The sequence below is a fragment of the Pleurodeles waltl genome, chromosome 3_1 (genome assembly GCF_031143425.1).
Source record: "Pleurodeles waltl isolate 20211129_DDA chromosome 3_1, aPleWal1.hap1.20221129, whole genome shotgun sequence".
NCBI lineage: Eukaryota > Metazoa > Chordata > Amphibia > Caudata > Salamandridae > Pleurodeles > Pleurodeles waltl.
In genome coordinates, this window is record NC_090440.1 from 1,494,460,446 (window position 1) to 1,494,486,718 (window position 26,273).

The 26,273-nt window shown below is 46.4% G+C and overlaps 1 protein-coding gene across 1 annotated transcript in view; it reads right to left on the bottom strand.

The window, feature by feature from the left end:
• Positions 1–26,273, bottom strand: part of LRP1B (LDL receptor related protein 1B) — a 4,500,992-nt gene that overhangs the window by 876,173 nt on the left and 3,598,546 nt on the right. Inside the window, exon 50 of the mRNA XM_069225083.1 lies at positions 25,547–25,669. Coding sequence (XP_069081184.1) covers positions 25,547–25,669 — 123 coding nt within the window. The remainder of the gene's footprint in view (positions 1–25,546; positions 25,670–26,273) is intronic.

Genomic DNA, 26,273 nt, shown 5'->3' on the forward strand with positions numbered 1-26,273 from the left:
GTCAGAACTAGCCTTTAGTTTTAGATCAGAAAGTGTTGGGCCAGTTGTCTTCAAGCCAGAACATTGTCTCTGTTGCCTTTGCAGTATATGGTATGTTTTGAACTATCAACAGACATACCTGTAGATAAATAATTGAGCAAATGAACTTTGTAAGGTACTAAGGCCCATATTTATACTTTTTTAGCGCCGCATTTGCGTCGTTTTTTGATGCAAAATCGGTACAAACTTACAAAATACAATGGTATTTTGTACGTTTGCCCCGATTTTGCGTCAAAAAACTACACAAATGCGGCGCTAAAAAAGTATAAATATGGGCCTAAATGTCAAATATGCATTGTTCCTGCTGTTATGAAATGAGAGACGTCTTCTAGAATAGATAATGTGACCTGGAATTGAGTGGAATTGTTGCTAGGGAAACTTTTAGTTCCATCTCTGTCTAAGATTCAATCATCATTGGTAGTCCAGCTGTGGGGAATTTCATCACAATATTTCAAATTAGTATTTTGAGTTTGTTAAACTTTTATGAAGTGCATACCCCTGGTTATTCCTCAAGACCAGTGGTTTTCAAACTTGTTAATGCTGCCCCCCCCCTTTGGAAATAAAATAATCACAGAGTCCCCTCTGAATTATTTTACACTCATTCTAATAAGTTGTTAATGTTTAAATATGTATAGACCTATTTAAATATTGCAGTTACTGTCTGTTACCTTTTTAAAAATGCAATATTTTTTTCTGCTGAAAACAAAGCTTTGTTATCTGCATAATATTTATTTTGGCCAGAGCCTGGCGCTCCCCCTTGGATCACTTGAGCCACCCCGGGGGGGGGGCAACCCCAGTTATGCAAGTATACACTTACATGAAAGTGACACAAAATTGATCTGTTTTCAGAATCATCAATAGTGAGAAAACAGGGCTGATTGCAGAGGCCCCCTAACTTTTTGCCCCCATTTTCCACTTTTTGCTGGTGTTTTCCTGACTCTGATGGTGCCTTGGGTACTGCTAACCAGTCCCAGGGCCTGGGCTGTGTGTAAAATCAATATGCAAATTAGGCTAATTAGAATTGGCTAAGTTAACCTACTTATAAGTCCCTAGTATATGGTAGGGAATGTAGGTTTAAGGACCACAGCATAGGTAGTGCACCCATAGGTGCACTGCTGAGGTGCCCAGTGTCATTTTAAAGGCAGGCCTGCCTTGCTGGCTGCTTTTAAATTAAAGTTATATGCAAATTCGACTTTGGAATTAAAAGTAGTTCCAAAGTCTTAAACTACCTTATTTTTACATATAAGTCACCCCTAAGGTGTGCCCTATGTGCCCCTACGGCTGGGTGCCATGTAACTATAAGCAGGGACCTTATCAAAATAGTTTTATAAGCCCTGGTGAGGTAAAAACAGCCAAATTCGTTTTTCCCTCATTGTAGTAAATGGCCTTCATAGGCTAGAATGGGGAGACTTTATTTTAATTTTTAAAGTCTCCTTAAATGATGCATACCAAGAGTTTGGTATCAAATTAATTGTTGTAATAAATCTCACAACTTCCAGTTGTTGGATTTAATATAACTTGTTCAGGTAAAGAGTTTTAACCTTTCCTGAAAAGTTGCCAATTTCAGCCCTGCATTGTTTTTGCTGCTGAGCTCTGATTGGCCAGCCTTGAGCAGCTTGACCAAGCTGCCTTGATGAGGTGTGAAGTGGCCTGGCTTCACACAAAGGAATGTGCCTGTGGGAGGGAATCTCCCCTCAGCAGATGGTGAGGCAGGAAGGGGGAGGGCTGCCAAACTGTTCTTCAAAGGCAGAGAAGGACATTTGGAGCAACCAGCAACGCCCCCACATCCTGCAACCCCAGACAACTAGGTGCCCCCTTAATTAGATTAGGAGAGGGCAGGAGAGGGGTGTGGTTATGATTTAAAAAAAAAAAATTTTTTTTAACTTTTCTTTTATTGTTAATCACACAATATGATACAGAGTCAGTGGGATCAGGGTCCTGTCAATCGAGAGTAATTGCACATCAGTGATATTAGGAAACCAAAGAAGAAGAGAAAACGCATAAGGCACAAACAAGGTAGCAAACGTAATATAAAAACCTGAGGTAGAGTTCACTTCCAACATGTTTTAGGCTATGTGGGGGGGTTTGAAGAGGATAAAGATATAAGGGTAAAGGGTAGGTTGTACCTGTTCAGACGAGAGGACCGGGGAGTGCTACCTTGGGAAGCGAGGGATGTCGCTGCGCGGATAATGGGTGTTGCAGCTCATGTCAACTCTGTGGTCAGTTTCGGTTGGGATCAGGTGACTATCAGACGACATAGGGAGAGGATCTACCATGGAGATCTGTTTGGAGCGTTGCTGGAAGGCGACGTTCGGACTCTAGAGGGTATTTAGAAAGAGAAGTGGGGATAAGGGGCGAGGGGGAGAGAGAAAGAGAAAGAGAGAGAGGAAAGAAAGAAAGAAAGACGGAAAAAGGAAGGAAGAAGAAGAAACAGTAGGAAAAGGGAGGGGGAGAAGGGGAAGAAGAGAAAAGAAGGGGAAGAGGGGAAGAGGAGAAAAGAAGAGAAAAGAGAAGAAAGAGAAGGGGAGATAAGGAGGGGGAGAGGGGGGAGAATACAGAGGGAGGGGGAGGTTCGGGAGCGAGGGGGAGAAGGGGGAAAAGACGCATGTGGGGGAGGGGAGGGAAAGGGAAGGGAGAAGGGAACAATGGTAGTTCCGGATAGGGCACTATTGCCCCCTTGTTAGGAAGGGAGCCCATACCTGTAGGAATATTTGAGCTTGGTCTTGTAAGTTATAGATGATCCGTTCATGCATAGCAGTGCGGATCATGGCTGTAATCCATTCCTCCGGGCTTGGGGGGGTCTCTGACCGCCAATGTCTGAGTATGCAAATTTTTGCAGTAGCTAACGCTGTGTGCAACAGTCTCTTGTGTGCTCTAGAGAGGTCTGTGAACTGAAGAGGATGTCAGGGAGGGGGAAGAGAGGGGGAAGGGTGGCGGGCGCGTTGGATACGAAGAGGAGTTGAAAAGAGAATAAAAAGGAGACAGTGGAGGAAGGAAGAAATAAAAAAGAAGGTAAAGAAGGGAGACCGGGATACAAGTCCCGAAGTACACAAACTTTAACCGGCGGGTCTAAAACCTAGGCCGATTGAGCTTTGACGCCCGGCCAGTGGGCCCCGCGCCGGGGGGTGGGGAGGGGGGCGGCGCCCACGAGGCGCCCCAGACCTCCGCGTGGATGCCTCCAATTATGTCCGGGGGGTGTAGTATGTGTTTGTGAACAGAGGATGGGGGGAGGAGGGGAGGTCGCATGTTGGCTGCGTCCCTGTGCGGGGGGATGGGAGAAGTGCGAGGAAAGGACAGGGGCAGATGTTGTTGTTACTGAGGTCGCTTCCCCTTGGTTAGTCTAAGGGGTTGCGGCATGTATATGCTCTGGGACTCGGCATCTGTGGTCTGTTCTCCTTTGCACCAACGCCCATCATTATGTCACTATTGCGTTTGTTAGTAGACCGGGGTCTAGAGCTCAAAACCCAGTTCAGAATCATTTTGCCCCAACCCTGCCAGGGCAAGCCAGTAGTGTGCAAGGGTATTGCGTCAGTTCCCACATTTTCCAGAGGACGTTATAGATCCTGATTCTAGATGGGAGAAGTGATGTGGGATATGGTAAGTGTTACCCGGCATGAAGGGGAGGGACGTTGAGAAACAAAAGTAATTGGGAGCCAACAAAAACTATCACACAATCCGAACAGTCTAAGCAGTCCGAGGCGGTTAAAGCCTTCTGGGGGGGGGGGGGGCGGTTCTCCGTGGTAAAATGTCTGAAGAGTATACATTAAAATAGAGTACTCATCATTTCTCTGTGTCAGGACTCTTTCATCAAAGTTCCTATGTTTCCTGCAACGTTTCTATGACAGTCTGTGGTTGTAGATATCGAGGGCTTGTAGGAAAACTGTGTCTATGTTGGTTTCAGATAGTAGGCACCTAAGGTTTCAAAGGGGATCGGGACTTGTCTCTGTCCGGCAGCTGTGTGTGCATCGCCACCGCCTGTAGAACTTGGCCCCTGTCATCAAAACTTTTTGTTAATCTCTCCAGGTCTCTGCCCCTGGTTTGGGGGTCTGTAGTAGGTCTTCCGTCAGTGTCCAGAGCCATTTCCGATTGGCCCATTCCCCTAGTTTGGTTCTGTGTGTCTTGGGGGGATAGGGTTGTTGATTCCATGGGTTGTGTCGGATCATGCAACCCCTCTAGGAATGACTTCGGGTCCTCTGGGTCATAGAAGGTTTGTGACTCTCCGTTCTTAGTTATCCACATCCTGGCTGGCTCGAAGAGGCCGAATTTAACGTCCAGATGGCGACGGCGAGGGCGGAGGGAGAGAAAGGCTCTTCTACGATCTGCTGTTTCTTTGGAGAAGTCTGCTGAAAGGCGGATTTCGAGGGGACCGAGCCGGAGTGGACCTTGCCTTCGGGATAGCTGTAACAGTTGGCGGACCTGCCCGTGCCGGAGGAAGCAGGCTATGATTGGACGAGGACGATCTTTTCCGTTTTGTCTCTTGAGACCAAGTCTATGCGCTCTTTGAAATTCCAGAGGGGGGTCAAATGTTATGTCGGCTAGTTTGGGAAGCGTGTCTCGCAGGTAAGAGAGGATATCTGTACCCTCAATGCCTTCCGGAAATCCAAGGAAGCGGACGTTGTTTCTGTGGCTTCGGTCCTCAAGGTCGGTTAACTTGCTGCGAAGGTACAAGAGTTCCTGATCTCTGTCAGTCTGTAAGACCACTTGACTTTCCACAGCCGCTACTCGATGGTCCAGTCCAGAGATTTGTGACTGGAAGCCCGCTATTTCCAAGCGCATGGATCTCGTTTCCACTGTTAATGCTGACATGGCAGTGTCCATACCTTCCAGTTTGCGGCCTACTGCCGATATCTCCTGCAGTATACGATCCATTGATGCTCCTTGAGTGTTGTCTGACATGGTGTCGTGTGAGGGGTTGAGAGTCTGCGGTAGCAGGATGTTTCTGTTGGCGCAGGGCTTCAGAGAAGAGTAGTTGGCGAGCGGGTTTACACAGTACTTTACCCGCCTTCTTGCCTCTGGGCATTGTGGGTTTCTCCCTGCAGGTGGGGATCCAAGGGGGTGCCTGTCTGTGTCTCAATGAGGGCGATCAGCGTGGGTGGCAGAGGAGAGAGGGTGGCGGAGGGGGGGGGCAAGGGGGGTTCAGAGTAGTTGATGAGTTCAGGGGAGTACCTCTCTAAGTGGCCTCCTGGGGAGGGCTGTCGTTGGCGTATATATACAAGGGGAAGGATCTCGGTGTTGGCTCTATAGCATTCAGCATCCCGCAGTGCTGTTCTGTGGAGAGAGGAGTTTTTTTTTTTTTGGAGCCGAGGTACGATGTTATTCCTGACCCTCTTTGCTCTCCATGCCTCGTTAGTTCTAGCTTTGTTGGAGGCTACAGTGGCTTTTCCCTTTTCCTGCTAGTGTGATATAGCTTCTTTTGTTGTTATGTTTGTGATGTTCGTTTTCCTTTCTCTTTTCTTTTTCTCCTCTTTTTTTTTTGTTCCTTACTCTTTGCCCCCTCTTGTGCTTGCCCCTCTTTTTATTAGGAAGTGTTTGCTCCTTTGCTCTTTGCCTTCTCCTCTTCCCGTCCTTTTCCTCTACTCTCCGCTCGTTGTTTTATTCCTCTCTCTCTCTCCTCACTCGCGGTCCCTCTCTCACTCATCTACCACCCTCATCTCCGTACATCTCTCATCCTCTCTAACTCACCGGCTCGGCCCTCACCTCTCCATCCTCTCCGGGGCCTCTGTCGTTCCTCAGGGGGCCTTCTCTGGAGCAGGTAAGGCTGGGGGGGTGGGGATAGCCGTCTGTTGCGCTCCGCTGGTGGTGAGGCCTCTTGTCGCTGGTCCCGTCACCCCCGGCAGAAGGGGTAAGGGTGGAGAGGCACTGGGAGGCGTGTCGTCAGCCTCGGGCAACCTCCTGTTGTTGTTCCGGGCCGTGATGTTGGTCGGCTCCGTTCTCCCCCTTCGGCAGCGATCGATCGGGAGGGAGGGAGGGGGGAGGCGGCGTCCCGGCAGGTTGCCGGCTCCGGGAGCCGCAGATGAGCTGCTGTCAAGGCGCAGGTAGGGACAGAGGGCGCGCTCCCCCACTTCGGGCTTCAGCGAGGGACGCGTCTCTCCGTGTCGGGGTGATTCCTCACTCGAGGCCGTGGTATAGAGGCCTGCCGTAGGCCTCAAGCCTGCTCCCCTCGTTCCGCACGGCGTCTCCGGGGAGGGCGCTCCCCCCCTCATCACAGGTGTCGGCCGTTCCTCGTCTCCAGCTCCTATGTCGGCCCCCGCTGCGCTCATGGGTCCCTCGGAGCACCCCCAGCGCCGCCGCCACCGCCGCGTGGCCCGCCGCCGAGCAGAGCTCGGCTCTCAGGCAGCCATCATGGATAGCGGCCAGACCACGCCCCCGTGTTTATGATTTTTAGCCACACCAGTGGGTGGGCTCAGCCAGATGTAACCTCCAAAAATCAGATTCAGCCATGATGGATTTTTAGAGAATGTTGCCTCCTGGGATTGATTTTTGCCACACTTCCCAGGAAGTGGTCATCACAGGGGGAAGGACCCTGCACCTGAATGGAGAACCAGGACCCCCCTGCTTTTCACCCAGGAGCAAGGATAAAACTGGCAGACCTGCACCCACACCTCAGTTCCCTACCACATCCAACAAGGAAGAACAACAGAAGAAGAAGGACTGCCCTGCTGGACCCCTGGCCTGCACCTGGAACCTGCACTCAGAAGGACTGCACCAGCTGCACACTTGGGCTTCACCACAAGAAGGACTTTGCCTGGCTTCAACTGGTTCAAGGAGGGACTCCCTGTTTGCTCCAGGTGAAAAATTGCTAACCAGAGTCCCCTGCACCAACTCCTGAAGAAAGCGACCAGCTGACCACTGTCCAGTGGCCAAAAAGGAGTTTGCGCCAGGTGCATTCTGGGAGTTGTAGTCCGCACCCCCCAAGGACCATCTCAGAACTTCTGGACCCTTGGGGTGAACTGTGGACCTCAAAAGAACCTCAAAAGGACATCTGGGAGAAGCCCCAGAAGTTTGGAGAAGTTTGGACAACTTTTGAAAAAAAGCTCCATAGAGGGACCGACCCGCCGCGGCAACTCCAGCCGGCTTGCCTCAACCGCGACCCGGCCTGATTTGCTGGTTCGTCCCGGTAAAGAAAAATCTCCAAAAAAGAGACTAAGTCCGAAGGTAAAAAGTTGACCGGGACCTCCCAGCCAGCGTATCCGAGGAGGGCTCCATGGACGTCGGATCAAGATCCAGGTTTACCCCGGTCGAAGGATTTTCACCTCAAAAAAACAACTAAGTCCGAAGGTAAAAATCTCCACTGAGGATTCCAGCATCACGTATCCGGAGAAGGGCTCCAGGAGGTCGGATTGGACTGGCAGGTTCGTCCTGCTGAAGAAAATCTTCGAAAAAAAAGACTAAGGGGGTCATTCTGACCTTGGCGGTCCATGACCGCCATGGCGGAGTGCAGTGGAAGCACCGCCAACAGGCTGGCGGTGTTTCCTGGGCGATTCTGACCACGGCGGTAAAGCCGCGGTCGGAAAAGGGATCGGTTTCCCACCGGTTTCCCGCTGGCCCAGGGAACCCGCCATGGCGGCGCTGCTTGCAGCACCGCCATGGGGATTCCGACCGCCTTCCCGCCAGCCTGTTTCTGGCGGTGTCCACCGCCAGAACCAGAATGGCGGGAACGGGTGCCGTGGGGGCCCTGGGGGCCCCTGCACTGCCCATGCCACTGGCATGGGCAGTGCAGGGGCCCCCTAACAGGGCCCCACAAAGATTTTCACTGTCTGCTTAGCACACAGTGAAAATCGCGACGGGTGCCAATGCACCCGTCGCACCCCTTCAACTCCGCCAGCTCCATTCCGAGCCGGCTTCATTGTTGAAGGGGCTGTCCCGCTGGGCCGGGCGGCGGTCTTCTGGCGGTCGCCCGCCGGCCCCGCGGGAAAGCCGGAATGGCGCGGTCTTTCGGCGGGAACCGCTTGACTTTGCCACGGTCGAGGTGCAACCAGATGACCCGATTGGCGCTTTTTGTTTCTAGGCGCTAAAAAAAAAAATATTCTTTAAAAATTCATATCTCCGGTTCCACTTATCTGATTTTATTCGTTTTGGTGTCATTTAAAGATAAAAATATAGGCCCGTATTTATACTTTTTTTGCGCCGCATTTGCGTCGTTTTTTGACGCAAAAACGGCGCAAACTTGCAAATTGCCATTGTATTTTGTAGGTTTGCGCTGTTTTGCATCAAAAAGCGGCGCAAATGCGGCGCTAAAAAAAGTATAAATACGGGCCATAATCTATTTTTATAAATTGGTTTTGGATTTTTAAACTGTTTCCTGTGTTTTATTTAATTACTGTTTTGTGATATTTGAATGCTTTACACTCTGTCTCCTAAGTTAAGCCTTGACGCTCGTTGCCAAGCTACCAAGGGTTGAGCTGGGTTTAATTTACTGAGACCTAACTGGACCTTAGTGGAGGTTAGTGGCCTATTGCTAAGTGTAGGTACCTTCCTGCCCTTACCAATAACCCATTTTCCAACATCAATAATGTACATTCGCACCAATTTCACACTTTTTAGGCATGTGTGTGTTTTAGCCCTAAATAGGCATTCTGAAATGAGATCAAATTCTTTGAGTTTTACTTATAATTTTCCTCATATTGATAACCAGGAAAAAATAGAAAATAAATTGACATTACCACTGTCGGAGCATAGCAATTAACTGCTATTTGATATAGAATAATGAATCCTTATACATTATTACTGTTCAGTGCATTCATATATCAAAAGAGAATACCTATTGTCTCAAAAACCATTATAATTTAAAATTCGCACAGTATCAAACTTTTGGTAACGTTTTCCATACAAAGAACTGAAAACACAAATGTCACATTAAATTACAGTACTGTCACATTTTATATCTTGCTTTAATCAGATACCTAAGAAAGCATATTATGCCAAGGTAAAACATTACATCATAAAAATCAATAGTCACAATGACATCCAAGTTATTATTCTTAATGCATTAGACAAAGATACATTAACTGTGTATAGTGAGATGTCTCCCTTGGTTTGACCTAGGCTGGAATGAATGAATCAGACAGGTATTCTCAAAGACAAAAATGTAGGACATAAAGGAATAATTGCATATGAAACATAATGATATAATTGCTGAAAGTATGTGGGAGGGATATTGCTAGCATACTATGTATATATTGTTAACCTCTACCTCAAAACTTGCTGTCATATTAATATTGGATTTTACAAGCATATTTTGACAGATGTCCTGACTGTTCTGTTCTCTGAATTATTCAGTTTTGTAAGAAAATCTTTTCTACATAGTCACCCCCATTTCTGTTGACTTTTATGACTGTTTTTTAAACTCTGCAAACTGAAACCCTGCTGTCCAGAGCCTAATGTATGTACTCTCACTCCACAAATATGTAAAAATTGGCTAATTCCTGAATGGCACATTTAACTTGTGTGTCACAACATAGAATATGGTTTAGAAACTACACCTTTGTAAAGGGAAAAGTACATGTCTCCTATGTACTGCTGCACATATTGTGCCATCCATTAGTGAGACAAGGACAAAATGGCTTCAGGTATACCAATGGGGCCTAAATGTTTCAGTTTAAACCTGCAGTGCAATAGATCACTCCTTAGGAGGCCTTTAATCCCAAAAGGTAGGCTATCTAGGTTTAAAAAAATGAGATATGCTGAAATGTAATGTTACTATGGTGACACAACCCCCAAAGCTGCTTTCACTGTTTGCTCTGGCTCTCCTATGAAGACAATTAGAGTGCAGATTAGTATCCTGATTTTGCTAACTCAGGTTTGAGATAAGCAAGAGAAAGGGTTCAACTGTTATTTTTAATATGTTAATTTTTTTTATAAATATTAGGACAATTAACTTTTATAAAGTTAGGTTTTCCGTGCCTGAAGCACCTGAAGGATAATTTGCATTTGCCTAACAGCAGCTACCCGTGCTAGTGTTTGACCTTAATTGTGAAACCTGCTCCTCTGAGCAGAAACAATAGTTTAGGGTGGACACAGAGACAGAAAACCCTGCAAGAGTAATTTTTCCTGAAATAACTAGTGACCATTTGCAACTAAAGTAATAGCCCTGATGCTTGCCATGACTGGAGTGAACACTGAGCCCTAAGTGGTGTCTCTGAGGACCTGGGAGTCTTAATGTATTGAGAAGGTCTTATTGTACAATCCCTGAAAAATGTGGCATGCGAGGTCTCCAGAAGTCTGGGCCAACCACTCACCCAAGTTCATCCTTGCTAGGCAAAAAATCCGGGTGGTCCCACTCAGAACTTTTTTGCCTCATGGCAAGCGTATCTGACTTTGATGTGACCTTTACAAATACAACCTGCTGCTTTGCCCCGCTGGAGGTTAATGGTTTGAATTATATATTGATAGAGAGGGTACTCTATAACAATGTCAATAGAGTTCCCTCTCTGCTAATATAGTGGTCAGCCTGCCAATTTAACTGCGAGCGTACCTTAAGTTTGGCCTTGGCAAAAACTACTCTATCTCCACTGTGGCTAAAAATCTCTAACGGCCTCGGGGAGTAAGGGTAGCTGGAAAAATGGCTACATTTCCATCCATCCAATTTAGGTGGGTGGCCATGTAGGCATTTTTACTGTTTCATCCTGTCAGGTAAACCTGGTGGAAAGGAAAAGGAAAAATATTACAATGCTGCCCTCACCAGATAAGATTACTCCGATCGCAAGGGGAGCATTACTTTTTTTTATTCTGTGACCTTCTGAGGCAGCCTCGTAGCAAACAATATAGTGCATTGACAGGAACCTCTGTGATGGCGTTTCCTGTTGATGCCTTTATAAGTGACTGCCTACTTTGCAGTCCTTTATAAATAGGGTGGGTGGCCTCTCAATCATGGGGAAAAAGTAATTTACTTCACCCCTAAGGCAACCCATGGGCCATTTGCCCTAACTTAAATCCGGCCCTAAGCTCACAAGTAGAAATCTTGAATGAGTGAAGGCACCAAAAGTATCCAGAAGATGAAAGGACTTACCTAAAGACAAAATTGTACTTTTTATTCTCTGAGCTTATCCTGTCAAAAACCCGGCCTTCCGCATTACCTTGTTCAATGACTATCTGACTTCAAAGGGCTAACTCTAAATCAGAAGGTAAAATGTTTGAGCCACACCTGCTTGGTGTATCTGCCCTACATTCCATTGCAGTCGGTCTGAAATTGCACCAAGTTCGGGTCACACACAAACAGAACTTTCAATTGAGGCTTTACTTTTTCTTGATGTTTTTTGATTATTATTTAAAAAATTCATTGTTCTGGTCGCCTTGTTTGGTTATTGCCATTATGGTGCCACTTTTCTCAGTTGTTATTAATTGGGACAGAATTGTCATTGTGTTGTGCTTTTTCCTTTTTTAACTTTTATGTCTAAATGCTTTACCATTTTTCTCTAACTTAAGCTTGAAAGTGGGCCTAAAGATGTTCTGCCAGCTCATCTGTGGTCCCAGCAGAACTGATGTAGCAGTGATCCATTGCCTTGCAAGACTCCGCTTCTTAGGGTCCATGGCTTAGGTGACACTACTAGGGTACTGGACTCACAGCTGGCAGAGTCATTCTGGTGTTCCTGGGTTCAACATTCATATCCAGTCCTTCACTCAGGCAACATGGTAACAAGGCAACAGAGAAGCAGCCCTTCTTGTATAGCAGCACAGCAGTCCTTTGCAATCTTCCACAGATCACAGGTGTACTGAAGATTTGGATCTGAGAGTCTAATATTTACACCTGGGACAAATTGAAGTTGTAGAACGTTCTTTAGGTTTCCAACCAGAGAGGTGCTTGGAAAATCCTGCCTCTCTTTGTTAGTCCCTGATTGTCTGGGGTCACAAAAGGCTAGTGTCAAACCCTCTGTAAGAAGTGACACCAAAATGATAAAAATCCAATACAGGGAACAGAGATATGAATTTTTAAAAATGAAATGTTTTGTAGTGTCTAGAAAGCAAAAGCGCTACTTGGGAGATCTGGTCACACTCAACCGGTGCAAAGTCAAAATTTGAGGCCAACAGTGACAGATCCCTGCTTAGCTACACTGAGCAGGAGGCCTCGACTAAAGTTTCACCTTCACACTTGGATTTTTTTTTGACGATTTCTCTCTAACCGGGATGAATTCACCAGTTGAGGCCGACCTTGCTAGAGCCCTCTTCGGATACACGGCGCAGGAGGCCACATTCAATTTCCTACGTTCGGACTTCAAACTTTTTTGGAGCTTTTCTTCCTCAATGTTGGACAACCTTCCTCAGCAGATTGCCTTTCCACAAGCCCCCGGTCAAATCCTGGAAGTCTGAGGCTCAGGCAGGTATTCTACCACCAGATGCTTCCTTTTTTTCAGCCCAGGCTACTTCACATCTCATCCAAGCAGCCTGGCTCAGGCTCCCAGAGGCTGACCAATCAGAGAAGGGCACTACAGGGCTGAAGTTGGTAACTTTTAGTAAGCATTTTAACACTCTTTACCTATTCACATTATATGAAATTGAACAGTGGCAAGTTACTACATTTATCTCCTTCCTATGGAAAATAAGACTTTATTATTTTAAAATAAAATCTCTTCATGTTAGCCTATGGAGCCCATTCACTACCACAAATGTGGCTTTTATTCCCTCACCAAGGCTTATAAAACATCTTTTATGAAGTCCCTGTTTATAGTCACACTACACCCAACTCTGGGGGCACTTAGGGCATATCTCAGGGATGACTAATATGTAACAGTAAGGTAGCTTATGACTTTGGAAGTAATTCCAACGTCAAATCTGGGGTTAACTTTAACTTAATAGCATCAAGCAAGGCAGGCCTGCCTTTAAAATAACACTGTGCACCACAGCTGGGCACCTATGGGTATACGATCTATACTTGGGCCCCTAAACCTACATGCCCTACCATATACTAGGGGCTTATAGGTAGGTTGGTATAGCCAATTATAATTAGCCTACTTAGCATAATACATTTTACACAGAGCACTGGCCCTGGGACTAGTTAGCAGTGCCCAGGGCACAGTCAGAGTCAGAAACCACCAGTATCAGTCAAAATGTTTGACGGTGACCAGGGCAAAAAGGAGGACTTTCCTATAGTATGTTGCTGGGGAGTTTAGTATAGTGTATATATACCATCCTATATATAATTACCTTGTCAATATTAAGTGAATCAATGTTATACAGTCAATGTTTTTGATGTTGGGACTTAGATATTCTGACTTCAAACAATTAGTTTAGATGAAGAAGCTTATTTTTAAAATAATGTCATGTCATGCGGCATGTGCAGAAAGTTACATAAAGTAAATTGTAAGTACCCCAAAAATATTATTATTCAACATTTTTGTCCCTTAAAACATATTCCTAAAGTGGCCTTAAAAACAAGACACTAAAAATGCATAAATGGTTCATGTCAATGTGCTTAGTGACAGGGCTTTAATCTTACCTCCGTATATTTGCCGATCCGTGTTGTAGGGGACAAGACAGAAAATAGACTTATAACATTTTCTGAGGGACAGACACATCTGGTCAGCTCACAGATTTTTAAAACACATGAACCATATCTCCCAAATGAACCCTGGCCTAAAATGTTTGATAGCCTGTCCATCCCAAAGCCTGAATCATATATGAGATATGGGGCTTACATTACTTAGGAAAAAATGCATAATGTATAATGTTAACAGAAATGAGATTCTTAAAATAATAATATATGAATAAACAATAGTTTTTGCAGAGTGAGGAAATAAAATTTGAAGCAACAGTCGTAAATAAAGAACCGGGTAATTGAAAAACGTTAAAGATTGGAAATCTGAGGATATTTTAACATAATAAATGTCTGATGGCATACTTTTTCTTGACTGGGTGTTTGACAATACCCTTAAAATTGGCCATGTAGACAGAGGATAAAAGCCACAACGGTGTACTTTTTACCCAATTGAAACCATTTATGCCTGAGTATCTTTGTCATAAAATGATAATATGGATCTTCGCGGGCATCAGCACAATAACCTCAGAAGCTGTGGTAACTATTATTAAGTAGAATGGCATCCACAAGTTATTTTGGTGGCTAGGGAACGCGGGCAGTAAGGGGGTCATTATGAGTTTGGTGGTCTCATGACCACCATGTTGACAGTGACGGTCGTATCGACAACAGGCTGGCAGAGAAGACCGACCATGGCGGTCTTCCCAACAGAATACAACCAATCCGCTGCTGACACCGCCAGTGCGGTCAGACTGCCACAGACGAGAGAAGCTGCCTTCAGGAAGGCAGAGAGCATGTTCCCACCGTTAAGATTATGAAGCTGGACACCGCCGTGGCTTCTGTCGCACCACCACGGAAACCCTGGTGGGAACCAACTCTATAAAAGGAGACACCTTCAGGAACAGGTACCAGTCTTGAGCTGCCATGGAACATGAGTTATACGTCTTCCCGCTTCTCCTGCTTGCCAAATGACTCCTGAACGAGAGATGATGGTGACGACAACAGCAACTGTGAGTACGCACACTCACCTGACACCGTTGCACAATGTCAATGTATATACGTGCACACAACATACACATCCTGCCCAGGTGACGATGGTGTCACACACACGTACCCTCACACTGACACTCACATTCCACACACAGCAACAAACACACGCACATTCATAGTACACACAATAATGTCAACACACACACTTTCAAAACACACACCAACACCCAGATACACAGCACCGTCACAGTCTAACACTACAACACACAACATAACCAAATGACACAACATCACAACCACAACACTAGAAATCACCATCATACATCCACAATACACACCTCAACTTGACAAATCATACATACAGCACAACCTAACAACACGAGAGAACCAAGGCACATAATCAAACATTCATACAACACGGTATACGTCATGCCCCGGCAACACACATCACAACAGATCTGATATAACAATCAACACACACACTCACACACACAGTACAACCACACAAGGGCACAGAACAATCAAAATAACATGTCAACACAATCATAACACACAATATCAACATTAATCCATGTCTCTAACAAATACATGTCCATCACACAATACACAGACATCACATCGGGACTGATGAAATGCACACAACGACACATGCTGGCCACACACAACTGCTAGAACTATCTACACTCACACACAAACTGAAGCAGTCAATACCAAAACAGTTATAAGGGATGAATGGCAGGACAAAAATGTAAACTTGGAACCAACAACTGGTTGGCTCAGATGTATGGCACTACATTAATAAATATATATATAACTATGTACAAAATAAGTAGGCCATCGGCCAGTCCAATCAAATAAGTGCATCATACACAGATGGCACATTCCAGTGCCCCTACTTGATCCCTGACTGCCATACAACCTTCACAGGTAGGGACATCAAGGGGGCAGGCAGGCACCTCAGGGGATAGGGAAGGGCAGAGGAGGGGTTTGGGTTTGGGAGGTGCATCTTTGGGCTTGGGCTTAGGAGGGTAAGTCTTAGGTTGAGGCTTAGTGGAGGGCTAGGAACTCTTGGGAGGGGTGAATTTTGGTGGGGGAGGGGCATAGGTACCTGTAGGGAGGCCAGGGGAGGACTTGGCGGTGGAAGGGCTGGACACAGGGAGGGACATAGATTTTTGGGGGTCACCTGGGGTAGGAGAGAAGGGAATTTTTCAACTCCTAGAGGATACATTTCTGAGACACATGGGGATGGTCATGGCAAAAGGGTTTGGGAGTGGAGGGAGAGGGAGTGGTTGTCTGAGGTGTTATGGTGGATGTCTTGGGTGCATGTGTGTGTGAGGTATGCTTGTGTATGCTGGGTGGGTGAGTGTGAGTGTTTATGTGTTTTAGGATGAGGGGGGTGTAGGTGCTGGGAGATGCTGTGGTAGATGTGTGACTGTCTATTGGGGTGCTGACTGCAAGTATTGTGGATGTGCTGCATGTATTCGTGTCTGTAGTGACTGGGGTGGATGTCTGAGGGTCTGTTATTATGTCCAAACTGTCCACATCATCTAGGCAGAGGGTAGTAATGATTGACCCACTATTTCTTGTGACCCCAAGTAACCATTGAGACATGATATAGGCAGATGATAACATATGTGTGACTGTAATTGGAGGGACATTGGCACACATTTCATGGACATTATATATAGTGATAGGGTAGCTCCACCTAGCTACTTACTACCTAGGAAACAAAGCCTTTGGGATGAATATGAGTTGCCCTTATGTCAATGCCATGTACATGCATGTAAAGGACAAATAGACAAAATCAGACACCCACAGTTTAATATCCTTCTCTTAATACCTTCACATACCCCATAGTATGAAGAAGATGGGACAATGGAGATACATTTATAGGCCCATATGTACTGTGTTATCATAGCCATATCTGTGCAGCGGTGGAGAGGCCTGCCTCACATGGAGTCAATACCTGTACCATGAGAAATGTTACATAGCCCCTGTACAAAATATGTAAGGCACCCGGATGCTAATACATTTCATCAAGACAAATGGAAACCTTTGAGCAACTAGAGCACATACGCTGCAGGAAGGTCCTGAACATATTCTATGAGTAGGATTAAACTGCAGCTTACAACTATAAAAATGGCCGGGTGGACTCACACATGTGGCATTGTCATCTGAGCATCTCCACATGCAGTCATAGATATGTCTTGAAACAGGTAAAATGAACGTACACATAGCAAACCATTGTAGGAAAGTACCATCTTGCCTGGCATGTTACCCCCATATTTCACTGTATATATGTTGCTTTAGTCTATGTGTCACTGGGGCACTGCCAGGCAGGGCCCCAGTGCTCATAAGTATGTGCCCTGTATGTGTTCCCTGTGTGATGCCTAACTGTCTCACTGAGGCTCTGCTAACCAGAACCTCAGTGGTTATGCTCTCTCTGCTTTCCAAATTTGTCACTAACAGGCTAGTGACTAAATTTAACAATTCACATTGGCATCCTGGTACACCCATATAATTCCCTAGTATATGGTACTGAGGTACCCAGGGTACTGGGGTTCCAGGAGATCCCTATGGGCTGCAGCATTTTTTTTGCCACCCATAGGGAGCTCTGACAATTCTTACACAGGTCTGCCATTGCAGCCTGCGTGAAATAACGTCCACGTTATTTCACAGCCATTTACCACTGCACTTAAGTAACGTATAAGTCACCTATATGTCTAACCTTCACCTGGTGAAGGTTGGGTGCAAAGTTACTTAGTGTGTGGGCACCCTGGCACTAGCCAAGGTGCCCCCACATTGTACAGGGCAAATTCCCAGGACTTTGTGAGTGCGGGGACACAATTACACGCGTGCACTGTACATAGGTCACTACCTATGTACAGCGTCACAATGGTAACTCCAAACATGGCCATGTAACATGTCTAAGATCATGGAATTGTTCACCCCAATGCCATTCTGGCATTGGGGGGACAATTCCATGATCCCCCGGGTCTCTAGCATGGTACCCGGGCACTGCCAAACTGCCTTTCCGGGGTCTCCACTGCAGCTGCTGCTGCTGCCAACCCCTCAGACAGGTTTCTTCCCTCCTGGGGTCCAGGCAGCCCTGGCCCAGGAAGGCAGAACAAAGGATTTCCTCTGAGAGAGGGTGTAACACCCTCTCCCTTTGGAAATAGGTGTCAGGGCTGGGGAGGAGTAGCCTCCCCCAGCTTCTGGAGATGCTTTGAGGGGCACAGATGGTGCCCATCTCTGCATAAGCCAGTCTACACCAGTTTAGGGATCCCCCAGCCCTGCTCTGGCACAAAACTGGACAAAGGAAAGGGGAGTGACCACTCCCCTGACCTGCACCTCCCAGGGGAGGTGCCCAGAGCTCCTCCAGTGTGTCCCAGACCTCTGCCATCTTGGAAGCAGAGGTGTTTGTGGCACACTGGACTGCTCTGAGTGGCCAGTGCCAGCAGGTGACGTCAGAGGCTCCTTCTGATAGGCTCTTACCTCTCGTGGTAGCCAATCCTCCTTCATAGGTAGCCAAACCTCCTTTTCTGGCTATTTAGGGTCTCTGCTTTGGGGATCTCACCAGATAATGAATGCAAGAGTTCACAAGAGTTCCTCTGCATCTCCCTCTTCACCTTCTGCCAAGGGATCGACCGCTGACTGCTCAGGATGCCTGCAAAACCGCAACAAAGTAGCAAGACGACTACTGGCAACCTTGTATTGCTTCATCCTGCCGGCTTTCTCGACTGTTGCCAGCTGGTGCATGCTCTGGGGGTAGCCTGCCTCCTCTCTGCACCAGGAGCTCTGAAGAAATCTCCTGTGGGTCAACGGAATCTTCCCCCTGCAACCGCAGGCACCAAAAGACTGCATCACTGGTCCTCTGGGTCCCCTCTCAGCATGACGAGCGTGGTCCCTGGAACTCAGCAACTCTGTACAAGTGACTCCCACAGTCCAGTGACTCTTCAGTCCAAGTTTGGTGGAGGTAAGTCCTTGCCTCCCAATGCTAGACTGCATTGCCAGGTACCACGTGATTTGCAGCTGCTACGGCTCCTGTGCACTCTTCCAGGATTTCCTTCATGCACAGCCAAGCCTGCGTCCCTGACACTCCTTTCTGCAGTGCACAACCTTCTGAATTGTCCTCTGGCGTCGTGGGACTCCATTTTGTGACTTCGGGTGGACTCTGGTTCACTTTTCTTCCAAGTGCCTGTCCAGGTACTTCTGCAGGTGCTGCCTGCTTCTGTGAGGGCTCCCTGAGTTGCTGGGTGCCCCCTCTGTCTCCTCCTCCAAGTGGTGACATCCTGGTTCCTCCTGGGCCACAGCAGCACCCAAAAACCTCTACCTCGATCCTTGCAGCTAGCAAGGCTTGTTTGCAGTCTTTCTGCATGGGAATACCTCTGCAAGCTTTACCGCGATGTGAGACATCCATCTTCCAAAGGAGAAGTTCCTAGCTCTCTTCTTCATTGCAGAACTCCAAGCTTCTTCCAACAGGTGGCAGCTTCCTTGCACCCTTAGCTGGCATTTCCTGGGCTGCCCACTCTCGACACTGTTGCGACTATTGGACTTGGTCCCCTTGTCTTACAGGTACTCAGGTCCAGAAATCCACTGTTGTTGCATTGCTGGTGGTTGTTCTTCCCGCAGAATCCCCCTATCACGACTTCTGTGCTCTCTGGGGGTAGTAGGTGCACTTTACACCTACCTTTCAGGATCTTGGGGTGGGCTATTTTTCTAACCCTCACTGTTTTCTTACAGTCCCAGCAACCCTCTACAAGCTCACATAGGTTTGGGGTCCATTCGTGGTTCACATTCCACTTTTGGAGTATATGGTTTGTGTTGCCCTATACCTATGTTCTCCTATTGCAATCTACTGTAATTTTACACTGCTTGCATTACTTTTCTTGCTATTACTTACCTAATTTTGGTTTGTGTACATATATCTTGTGTATATAACTTATCCTCATACTGAGGGTACTCACTGAGGTACTTTTGGCATATTGTCATAAAAATAAAGTACCGTTATTTTTAGTACTTCTGTGTATTGTGTTTTCTTATGATATTGTGCATATGACACCAGTGGTATAGTAGGAGCTTTACATGTCTCCTAGTTCAGCCTAAGCTGCTTTGCCATAGCTACCTTCTATCAACCCTAGCTGCTAGAAACACCTCTTCTACACTAATAAGGGATAACTGGACCTGGCACAAGGTGTAAGTATCTCTGGTACCCACTACAAGCCAGGCCAGCCTCCTACAACCATGAATGCCAGATCTACATCTAGTAGACAGGCAATGTGGGTACTACATATTCCCACTAATCAACATACATGTAACACCTACAACATTGTCACAGCTGCTACAGTGTGACTGCAAACACCATACTACCAGAGGCAAGATACAATCAGTGCTTACCCCCTTGTGGCTGCTGTGCTGCCCTCAAATGCCCATCCACCTCAGGGTAGGCCACCGCCAAGATGCGGGCCATTAGGGGGTCAGGGTCTGACAGGCACCCCTCCTTCGTTGGGAGTACATCCCCAGCTGGACCGCCGCAATCTTCCAGGCCCAGTGTCTCAGGTGCTCCCACTGCTTGCAACAATGGGTGATCCGTCAGCTGTGGACCCCCAGGGTTCGCATTTGCTTGGCAATGGCATGCCATATCCCCTTCTTCTGATGGGCATTCACCTACATGGATGACACAGACAAAATAAGAAAGTCATGTATACATGCACCATGCGAATAGGATTGATCACTACAAATCTGTCACTGCAAGGAGGCACACATACCCATCCTCTCTGCTAACACTCCTTCACAATATAGCATTTGCATGCATCTACATACTCATCAGTTCACATGCCCGAAAAAACTTCACACACAACACATATCACATGTGGCTGGGCCATTGTACTCACCTGTTCCTCTGGTGTCCATACAGGGGTAGGACATCCTTCACTAGCTTGTCGAGCTCTATCACCTGCAGGATGTGGCATGATGGCTCCCAGAGGCAGTTCACAGCAGCTCACATCATGGAAGTCTTGCTAGCAACAGCGTCAGGAGTCATGTGAGCAAAATTACAGAAAATGGCGGTCACGGCCGCCACATACAGGACTGTCACCGCAGGCGGTCATGCCCATTAGCCCAAGTCTGCCAAAGGCATCAATGTTAACTAATGACAAGTAGCACAGCAGTTGCGAACACCTACTACTATAAGGACTTCCACTGGTGGACATAGGGAGGCGCCTGCCATTTTGGCCACATGTAATCGATGGATGTGCAAAATAATCTGTGTCACTCAATTACTCCCCCTATTTGCAGTGTAACCGTATGTTGGGCCTTCATGGTTGTGCAACATATTGTGACAATCTTTACACGATGACGTGTTCAGGCTGTCTATTTGTTGAGAACAATGTAAAGCGACTCTGTGGTACATAGGCCATGGCTAGGTAAGGGTAGATACCGATACATATGTGTGATCAGTCCACAACAGCAAAGTCACCCACATATATACAATGACACATTTCATTTGTACATTCCAATTTACATGTAAGGCAATTTGCAGCAATTTGAGAGTTAATTGGGTACATATCTGGGTTCTGTATTATATATGTCAGCAGCCACCTCTACAGATGTTAGTTGACAGGTAATATACAATGTGTTGGTGATGTGTGCAGCAGCCAACTCTACAGATGTTAGTTGACAGGTAATATACAATGTGTTGGTGATGTGTGCATACGTCATCACTCATAGTATATTTTCTCCTCTCAACCTAGTCATCCTGCCATGAGGAGAGTGAGACATCCACCAGTGTATTATCCACTAGTGGACCTGGCAACCATGGAGGACAGGCATGTCACCCAGACATATCGTCTGAATCGTCCTGCCATCATGGAGCTACGTACACAGTTGGAGCCAGATGTGATGGTAGCCATTCGCAATCCCTATTGCACACCTCCCATTGTTCAAGTCTTGTTAATGCTACACTTCCATGCCACAGGGTCCTTTCAGAATACTGTTGCCTTAACAACAGGGATGTCTCAGCCCATGTTCAGTCTGGTGATGAAGGATGTACAGTGTGTCTTTTTAAAGCACCTTGAGAGCTACATCAGGTTCCCCCAAAGAGCGGATTTGGCGTTTGTGAAGGCAAACTTTTATGAGATGAGACAGATCCCTCATGTGGTAGGAGCCATTGATGGCTGACATGTAGCCCTGGTCTCTCCCAGTGTAAATGAACGGTTGTATAGGAACAGGAAGAACCACCACTCAATCCAACGTACAGGTGGTATGTTTGGCAGACCAGTACATCTCACAAGTCACAGCCAAATATCCAGGATCAGTGCATGATTCCTATATAATGCGGAACATCAATGATCCACATCTGATGGCATGACTATAAACAGAGAGGGTCTGGCTGCTTTGTGAGTATGCATTGTATTGTGAGTTTCTGTATTATGTCACCTGCCATTACATCATATGTAGTTACTGCAGCTATTTATGTTTTGTTATAACATTGTGTTCACAGGTTACTCTGGATTTCCAAACCTTCCTAGGCTGTTGACACCAGTGAGGTACCCAGCCACGGTTCTGTGTCGGAACAACGCAGGTATTTAGGACGCCTGCCTTAAGAATTTGGCCCAAACCACGAATGGGTCCCTACAACGCATTTCTTTACCACGCAAGTCATTACAACGACTTGCCTTGGGGAAAGTGCTGGAGTTTGGAATAGTATAATTTACTATTGCAACTCCAGTCTGTGCCACAGTAGGGAAAGTGTTGGACATAAAGTCCAACATTAGTCCAACAACACTTTCCCTAATGCAAGTCGTTGTAATGACTTGTGTGGTTAAGGAATGCGTTGTAAAGACATATTCGTGGTTCGGGCCTTGCTTTAAAGGCATAGCGTGGTTTGAGCCACATTGTTAAGGCTGTTTCCCCCCAGCCACACTAGGGGAAATCCATTTCAATGAGGCCCACAGGAGGACAAGGCATGTAACAGAGTGAATATTCGGGCTCTTGAAGACAAGCTGAATGTTGTTCTGTATGCTATTGTGAGTGTGCCTTTGCATTTCTGTCATTGTCACGTACTGGTCATTACCAGGTCATTCTAGATGGTGGAGCTTGTACTTTAGTTGAACATGCATCAAATGTGATGTGTTGTGCACATGCAAGGTTTTCAAAAAGTGGTGTTAGTGCATTCGGGTAGTTGCAGTGATTTGATTAGGCAGTTGTTACCATGCCATTGCTAAGGACTGTGGGGCAGTTGGGCTGGGTGGAGTGGGGGTATGCAGGAGAGGGGAATAAGGTGAATAGATGAGAGGTGCTGTGGGTAATTTAGTTTATTAGGGAGTATTTTGGTGGTGCGGAAGCATGCAGGACAATACAGTGATAAGACATGACTGTTGTAGGTACTTACCAGACTCCGGTCCCCCAGGTATTCCAGTTAGACCCTCCGGATGCAGGATATCCAAGGCCTTCTCCTCCTATGATGTGAACTGTTGGGGAGGAGGTCGGGGCCCACCACCAGTCTTGTTCATGGCAATCTGGTGGTGGATGCCATGGAAAGCACATTCCCCTATAGGTCGTTCCACATCTTCCTGATGTTGTCCCTTGTGTATGGATGGCTGCCTAATGAGTTGACCCTGTTGAATATCCTTTGCCACAACTCAATTTTTCTGGCAATCGATGTTTGGTTGTGGCTCTACTCTGACAATTTCAGCCACCGTGAACCTCAACTCTTCATTAGTGAAACATGGGTGTTTTTGTGGGGACATGGTAATGGTGGTGAAGACAATAAGGAAGTGATTAAAAGGATGACTAATGTTTGTGATGATGTGTGGGTACTGTGATGTGAGTGGGTAGCGGTTGCTGTGTGCTTTTGTTGATTGCAGGTTTTGTATGTTCTGCTAGTGTGGGATGTGTGCTGTGTATAATGTGTAGTGGTGCCTATTGTTTGTTTAGATAGTAATGATTTATTTGCTGGTGTCTGGCTGTGATTGGCGTTCTGTTTGCAAAGGATTGTGGGCAGTGTAGGGGTGTGTTATATAGTGCGGTGAATAGGTGTGTCAGGTGTGTGGATGTGTGTCAGGTGTGGGGTATTCAAACTATCCAATGTGGTGCTCTGCCTGATGTGGTGTTTACTGTGGCTGTTCGCACTGCCAATAGTTTTCTGCCATGGAAGGACCAGTGTGCTGATTTGTGGCTCGTAATCTGGTGGGTAGATTTTTGTCAGGATGGTGGTGCTGGTGGTGGACCCTCCTCTTTCCCGGCCTCCAAAGTTGGGCCGGTTTGGGATATTTGGCTGTTTTTTGTCAGTCTTGCCTGTGTGACTCTAAATACAGCACTTAGATGCCAACTTGGAGGTCTCTTGGCAGCCACCACCGCAGCAGTCTTCCGAAAAGAACGCCAAATTCGTAATGAGGCCCTAACTGTGTTGTTCTTATCAGGGAAAACTACACAGTTTGTTGTTCAGGCAGAAATATGACATGCAAAACTAGACTGAATTAGCGCATATTGGAATTTTCCTTAATTCCAATCACCGACGTAGGTTGAATGATTTATCCTTGCTTACAATGAGAACATTATCAGGAGATGATGAGTAAACAATGATGAGTTTTCGCGCTATACTGTACAAATCTGGTAATTAGTATTTAAAATAGCATTAACAAAACATTCCTTATCATTACTTTTGTGCTTTAAAGATAAGGAGCATTTAACCCACCATTATGGGCCACATTTTGAGATTGGCGGTAAATTTCTCCGTCTGCCGTGGCGACGGGCACGAAAAGACCGTCGACGTGGCTAACATCTGTCTGCCAAGTTATAACCACAGCCGGATTTCTACCACAAGAAGGGCGGAAATCTGGCTGAGGCCATACTGGCGGATGGTGCTAAGGTAGCGCTGCTACCACCAACAGCACCATGCCAGTAGACCGCTGCCAGCCATATTATGAAAAATAATACAGCCTGGCGGTGTTCTGCTGGCGGGTGCTGCAGTGGTAGCAGCGCCCCGTCCCACCCCCTGCCGCAAGAACCCCTGGATGCAGGTAAGTTGGGTTTCCGACAGAGGAGAGGGGTGGGGGGTGTTGTGTGTGCGTGGGGGGTGTGTTCATGAATGTGTGAGTATGTGCGTGAATGCGAATGTGTGTGTAGTGTTGTTTGCATGTGTGTGTGAGCATTTGTGAAAAAGCGTGTATGAATGGAAATGTGAATGCGTGTCTGCGTGTCAGTATGTATGTGTGTACGGATGTGTGCATGAATGAATGGATGCATGCGTGTATGAATATGTGTATGCCTGTGTGAGTGAGTGTGTGAATGTGTGGTGCATGTCTGCGAGTGTGCGTTTATGGGGGAGTGGGGAATTGGAAGGAGGGAGCGTGGATGGAGGGGTGCTGGGGGACATCTGGGGACATCTGGGGAGTGTCTTCCTCCTACCAGTGACAGGGAAGGATTTCCCTTTCACTGATAGGGCCTACCGCCTTGGTTTTTGTGGCATTACTAACGCCACTAAAACCATGGCGTTAGACAGGGTCAAAATGCCATTGGTGGCACATTAGCGGCCGCCAGGCTAGAGATGGTTACCCCTGGCCCGGCGGCTGCTACCGCCATGGCAGTTGGTGTGGTACATTACAATGTCATAATGTTACGGTATGCACCGCCAGCCTGTTGGCGGTATTACCGCCACATTAACACAGACCGCCAGGGTCATAAAGACCCGCTATATGCCTCCATTTGCACATTGACATTTGCTTTTCTACTGTCTGACATTTAATATGATATAATTTTTTATACATATGTACCACTGCCGAACGACCACAGCACATTTTAGTTGGTAAAGAGCTTGTAGAATTTGAAATGCCAGCTTTTTGTTCCTCGGTTGAACCATTTGAGATAAATTTACGTCTGTGGCTGAATAACTGAAAATATTTCAAAAAGCTTAAACCACACAGAATATTTCAACTACATTTTGCTGATTGCAGCAAAATACATGTGTTACTTTCTCCGAGTTAAAACGGGGTAGATGTTTATAGGACTTGTGAAACTTTTTTATAGAATATAACTAGAAATGCTTACCACAGTGCAGCTCATCTGCTTCATCCTCACAGTCTTTATGACCATCACATAGAGATGTGTTTAATATGCATCTTCCACTGGGGCAGGCAAAATAATTTTCTTTACATCTGTGTTTGTTTCGAACTAAAATGAGAGAGAATAAGAGTATACACATGTATCAGCACAATCATGTACAACTCCTCAGGAACATCTCGATTTTTCCGGGCACTAGACTTAGTGAATCACTCCCCACCTTTCTTTCTTTGCATCACACAATATCATCTGCAAACCACTGCTGGGCGTCATGTTGGTGTTGACAGTAATATCCATCTATTTTTTATTATTGCACATCAAAATATTTGTAATCATTAATTATATAATAGAAATTTGAAAACATTAAAAATCATTTCCGCTATGTATCAAATCAGGGTAATTCTTAGTAAAGATTGTGGGGCATATTTAAGAGCCCCTAGCACCACCGGAGCATCACTTTTTGTGATGCTTCGGTGGTGCTAAGCAATACTCCATGATTAGAAGGAAGTGTAACGCCACTTTTTCATGGCATTGCGCCTTCTTGTAAATATGGGACCCTCCAACGCAGTTTTCTGCATCAGAGGGACGTGCAATGGGTGTTGCTATGTGCGTTCTTCCGCACCACCCATTGGATTTTGCCACTGCCTCAGATTTATGAGCTGTCGTATACCTGAGGCAGCGCCAAAACCTAAAGCAACGCAAGGGGTGGCTTTAG